The sequence below is a fragment of the Alligator sinensis genome, unplaced genomic scaffold (genome assembly GCF_000455745.1).
Source record: "Alligator sinensis unplaced genomic scaffold, ASM45574v1 scaffold256_1, whole genome shotgun sequence".
NCBI classification, from domain to species: Eukaryota; Metazoa; Chordata; order Crocodylia; family Alligatoridae; genus Alligator; species Alligator sinensis.
The window spans coordinates 1,836,745-1,842,734 of NW_005842139.1; the positions used below are offsets into that span (position 1 = coordinate 1,836,745).

The 5,990-nt window shown below is 41.3% G+C and overlaps 1 protein-coding gene across 1 annotated transcript in view; it reads right to left on the bottom strand.

The window, feature by feature from the left end:
• FAF1 (Fas associated factor 1) overlaps window positions 1-5,990 on the bottom strand; it is a 258,161-nt gene that overhangs the window by 194,924 nt on the left and 57,247 nt on the right. Inside the window, exons 5-6 of the mRNA XM_025206090.1 lie at window positions 1,379-1,470; window positions 742-827 (exon numbers count right to left, since the gene is read on the bottom strand). Coding sequence (XP_025061875.1) covers window positions 742-827; window positions 1,379-1,470 — 178 coding nt within the window. The remainder of the gene's footprint in view (window positions 1-741; window positions 828-1,378; window positions 1,471-5,990) is intronic.

The window sequence follows — 5,990 nt, forward strand, 5'->3', positions numbered from 1 at the left end:
AACCCTCTCCAGGCTGGCCACATCCCTTTTCAAGTGCGGCGCCCAGTACTGGACGCACTACTCCAACTGCGGCCTGACCAGTGTCACAGAGGGGGAGGATCACCTCTCTGGACCGGCCTGAGATGCACCTCTGGATGCATGACAAGGTATGGCTGGCCCTGCTGGCTGCAGTCTGGCATTGGCGGCTCATGTTCATCTTGGAGTCAATAATGACTCCTTGATCCCGTTCCGCCTCTGTGCTTTCAAGAGGGAAACTCCCCAGCCTGTGTGTGCGCTGTGGATCCCTTCTCCCAAGGTGCAGCACCCTGCATTTGTCTACATTGAACCCCATCCTATTCTCGTCTGCCCACTTTTGTAGTCTGTCTAAATCTAGTTGCAGCCTCTCTCTCCCTTCAAGTGTGTCCACCTCGCCCCACATCTTAGTGTCATCAGCAAACTTGGACAGCCTGCTTTCCACCACCTCGTCCAAGTCGCCGATGAAGTTACACAGTTAGACTCCAGTGCAGACAAGGGGTAGAGAATTTATTCTTCCAAATCTTTTTTTTTTTTAAGCAAATAAATTTTGAGGTTGTAAATCTGACCTGCAAGTCAATGTTTTAGACTAGCACAGTTGTTATAAAGGTACATAGTTTTACTCATACAAAAACATGCTCTTTTGAAGATGTATTCCAGATTTTTTCACAAAAGTAACATCGAACTGCAGATAAGTTCATGTTGGTATAGTTTATGAGAAAGCCTTACCCAGAATTACTTGAAGGATGGGGCAGTTCAGGTGTTAGAACATAAAGACTGTTGTTTTTTGGCAAATGTAGAGTTTTTAAAACAGTCTGAAAAAAAATGTTCAGAATTAAAAATTATACATTTTAAATTTATACAATACTGCAGTGTTTGAAAACCTCAAGACCATTTTTCTCCTTACATATATTAAGTTATATATTCTAGCTATTAAGTTAACATAATATATTCTATTAAGATATATATCTATATATAATATAATAATATATAACAGCTACAGAATAATAACATATTTTGCCTAAAGATTCATTCCTTATTGCTAATTTAATCATTTGCTTTCTGCAGGCACAAATGTCATACCACATATGAATAAAACACCGACCACAGAAATTCGGGGGGAAATCACATGTAATCCCATTACAAAGTTTAAGTGAATTGATTTCTTACGTTAGTTTGACATTTGAGATTTCTAGTAATACTATTAGAAATCTAGTCTCTGCATTTGTAATCCTCACCTACACACACAGGGGTGTAGCTGGTCTAATAAAAGATATCGGATTTACCCCAAAACCTTGTCACCTACATGCATTCATTTTGTTGGAAACATTTGAATAATTTCTTGGTAAAATTGTAGGACACTTACACTATCATCTACATCTCCGGTCTTCCATCCTTTAAGCAACATTTTAGATGCAGGAATTTGAAGTTCATTTTCTAAAATGCGTTTGATCTCTCCTGCAAAGAGACAAAGAGAAAACGTGTCACCAAAATCATATTAGCAACTTTTTTCTATATTCAGGTTAATCAGGTGTCAGATCTTCCCTCAGTGCAAGCGAACAACATAGGAGCTAGGAGGCTTAAGTGTGAAGTGCCCTATTTTGCAAAATGCATACAATTTTTTCAGCAACTTTCCTCACCAAATACCTTAATGTCACAAATATTAAAGACCAAGTAGAAAAAAAAACCCAACAAAAAACCCGTTTCACCATCCCCAAGACGCCAGACAAAAACTAAAAGGGGGAAAAACCAAGTGAAATTAGTCCGCTCATTTTTTTATTTAATTTAATGTCACTAAATTCCAAAAGCACTCATCCCAAATGAGTTAAAAAAAAGAAAGAAAAACACTACACACAATGTCCTTCGACTTCAAAATAAATCCACAAGACACAAAAAATGACCTTGTACCCACTGACTTCAAGGGTCAGGATCCTGAACACACACCTTCCTTAAAGGAGGTTGGGAATTTTGGGGTTGTTTTTAACCAAATACAACCCCTTTGTTTTGTTCTTTAAAAAACAAAAAAGACAAAAAACCTCAATTTGTTAAAAGTGAAATGGTTTACAGAAAAGGATTTATATTTCAACCAATTTTTCATTAGCAATTATTTTGGAAAACGGCTTAAAAATACTCCTAAATTAGAGTTTCTAGTTTTGCGTCAAAAGTAGCTTTTCATTTACAATATTAAGGTGATTAAAAATTAAAAATAAAAAGTCAAAATGAAATATTTCAAGAGAACAAAAGACTTTTATTGGATCATTGGTTTATGAGATTTTTCAGATGGCGTTCTCATCCTGTTTCAGAACAAAAATAAAATGACGACATTTTTTAAATGTATCCTGACACAGGAAATCCATTTCCTGCATAAGATCTATTCATTCATTTAACCAGAATGTCTCAAGTACCTTACAAAACTTCAGGAATTTTTATGAATTCATTATACCAAAAATGCAATTTCTGGTTAGTATTCACTCAGGTCACAGTAGCAGGCATGCCAATGCACAACACTTCAGCACAAAACTGAGCAGACTCTAAATGGAAGTTCAGACTAGTGGCTAGCCCCGCGCCTTATATTTTCATGAAGAAGGTACTGGTTATTGCTAGTCAGAAGTAACTGGGAGACACTTTTTAAAGAATAGGACAAAAAATTAAGTTTTAATGATGATGGATTGGATTTTGTTTGTTTGTTTGTTTTTACCAATCTTGATTTTAAAGCATGGTCTCGATGGTTTTTCAAATACAGTGACTGTTAAATACTATGGTTCGGATTTTCCCCATAATCCTCCCTAACTTCCATATTTCTGGCTCAAGCAACCTGCTGTCTGGGGAAAGGAGGGATACTCCGTTTCATCTAAGATCATTTTGATATAGCAGACGAATGAGCCATGCATCCAGGTGCAGCACTTGATGCATCTCGGAAGGAAGGATGTCCTTGCTGTAGCAATATCAATGGGGTAATGAAAGAAAAAGTTATGGAATCATGTACTGATCAAAGGAGACCAAGGCACCCAAAAGAAAAAGGAAGCAATATCTGGGGAGTAGTCTTTAAGAGAAGTTTCATGTTCTACTTTTTAAATGTATTTGCTGAAAGTGTGGACAAACCCATTCTAGCACTGAGATGGGGAGTAAGACGTGAAAGGGAAAATGCCTGGGCATCAAAATAATACCATTAACAGAAAATTAACAGTACTCTTAGCGTTTCCAGTTTTTTATCCCCTTTTTTAATTAAAATATTGACACACAGCACTCCAAGGAAATGCACAAGAAATACTTTGAGTTTTACATAATGAAATACAAGTACTGCAACAAGCAGTGCCTCGGTGTCCCAAAAATAGATTAAAGAATGTATCTCATCAGAAAACCAGGTCTCCACTCCAGATTAGAGGTAAAATGAAAAAGCCCAGTGGACAAGAAAAGATAAAAATTGATGGAACAACAGGATATGGAAAGAGGAAGAATTATTTATTTTAAAAAGCTGCAATACAGGATATGTGACTAAAAGATTTGTGTGTACCTATTTACAGATTCACAGACATTTAGGGCTAGAAGGGACCTCGTGAGATTACAGAGTCCAGCCCCCCTGCTCTGTGCAGGAAAGCCTGCGGGGGTCAAATCACCCCAGCAGTGTGCGTCCAGTCTCCTTTGGAAGATCTCCAGGGTAGGTGCCTGCACCACCTCCGCTGAGAGTCTGTTTCAGAGTCTGTTCACACAAAGTTTTTCCTTATATCCAGTCTGAAACCTTCTTCTAGGAGTTTATGACCGTTGCTCCTGGTTTTCCCCTGGGGTGCTTTGGTGAATAGTTGTTTGCCTACCCCCTGATATATTTGTAAGCTGCCACCAAATCCCCCAGAAGTCTTCTCTTTCCTAGGCTGAGCAGTCCCATATCTGTCAGCCTTCCCTCGTATGGCCGGCTCTTCAGGCCTCTAATCATGCGAGTGGCTCTTCTCTGGACTCTCTCAAGCTTCTCCACATCCTTCTTGAAGTGTGGCACCCAAAACTGGACACAGTCCTCCAGGTGCGGTCTTCACCAGTGCCGAGCAGAGCAGGAGAACAACTTCCTTACTTTTGCTTGAGATGCATTGGTTGCTGCATGCCAGAGCATTGTTTGTTCTGCTAACTGTAGCATCGTACTGGTGGCTCGTATTCATTTCATGATCAATTATGACCCCCCAAGTCCCTTTTGGATGTGGTGCTAGCTAGCATAGCACCACCAAGCCTGTAAGTATGTTGCGGATTTCTCCTCCCCAGATGCAGCACTTTACACTTCTTAGTGTACCCTGAAAAGCCTTTACGAAGGTTGACTTGGAGGGGAGGGGGACAGTAAGGGAGGGATGAGTTCCTTAAGAAGGAAATTTCTTTAAAAGATGGTCTCGGCCATTAAATATCCTGCCTGTTTCTCTTAATCTCCAGAGCTCACGAAACAACTCATTCTCAGATACATTTACTGCACATAAATATATCAATTTATACAGCTATATTGTTACACACACGTGTATGCATATAAACAATATTGCATGCATTAAGGAATTTTATTCTAAAAAGCTTGTTTCTATTTTTTTTTTTTAAACAGGTGCCTTTTTAAAGGTAAGTTATTTGAAACTGAAGAAGTTTTAAACAACTAGAGTCTTGAATCTAAAACTGAAAGTCTGTCATTTTACAGAGTTGCGTTTCCTATTAAGGGTGCACCGCTAAAGATTTTTAGGCCGATACCAATGGCCGATTATTGGCGAACCATATCTGCCGATACCTATCCGATTGCCAATATGCAGCCCAACAGCTTGGAGAGCAGCATCCAACCAGTAAGTCTGTGGAAAGGAAGGGGCATGGGAGGAGGAAGGGGCATGGTGGGGTGCAGATCATGCCCCCACAGTGAGGGAGGGAGTGGGGCCAGGGCGGAGCGCAGGACCAAGCTGTGAGTGACTCCTCTGGGAGAAGGGGGAGAAGGGGGGAGGCTCCCACTGCTGTGCACACCCCAGGGGAAACATTGGGGGCATGTGCCCCCAGATTTGTGCACAGGGCAAGGGTGGGCTGCTGCTGCAGGCTGGGGCCAGGGGCAGCACCAGGCTCTTCCCAGTGGGGGGACTCAGCAGCAGCAGCACGGGGGGTGGGGGGGCAGTGGCAGCCTGCCCCTCGCCCCACGCACAGATCAGGAGGGCATGTGCATGCTGTGGCTGCGCGCATGCATGTGGCATTTAATCGGCAACATTATCGGCCACACCAGCCAAAAAAAGCCAATTGCTGATAACGTCAATTTTCTTTTTATTGGTGCTGATACAATATAGACCGATGTATTGGTGCACCTCTATTTCCTATACATATTACTTCAACATTTATATATTACAGATCAGATTCAATCACAATATTTCCCATGCCACAAGTACCCGGTGTTGCTAATGCTCTTGGAATAACATATCAGCTTACAGGTTAAATAAACTGGCTTTTTACTGACATCATAGGCATGTATGAAAGTATAAAACTTTCATTAATAGTTGCTGGAGATTTCCAGCTCTGATTCATAAGGAGTTAGTAGACTCACTGGATACAGAGATGTAAAATGTTTTACATAAAAAAGAAAGCTGCATTATCCAGCTGACTGAGATGCTGACCAAACTAAAAAGGACAGTATAGTTTCATAGATTCATAGATGTTAGGGTCGGAAGGGACCTCAATAGATCATCGAGTCCGACCCCCTGCATAGGCAGGGAAGAGTGCTGGGTTCAGATGACCCCAGCTAGATGCATATCCAACCTCCTCTTGAAGACCCGCAGGGTAGGGGAGAGCACCACCTCCCTTGGCAGCCCGTTCCAGACCTTGGCCACTCGAACTGTGAAGAAGTTCTTCCTAATGTCCAGTCTAAATCTGCTCTCTGCTAGCTTGTGGCCATTATTTCTTGTAACTCCCGGGGGCGCCTTGGTGAATAAAACCTCACCAATTCCCTTCTGTGCCCCCGTGATGAACTTATAGGCAGCCACAAGGTC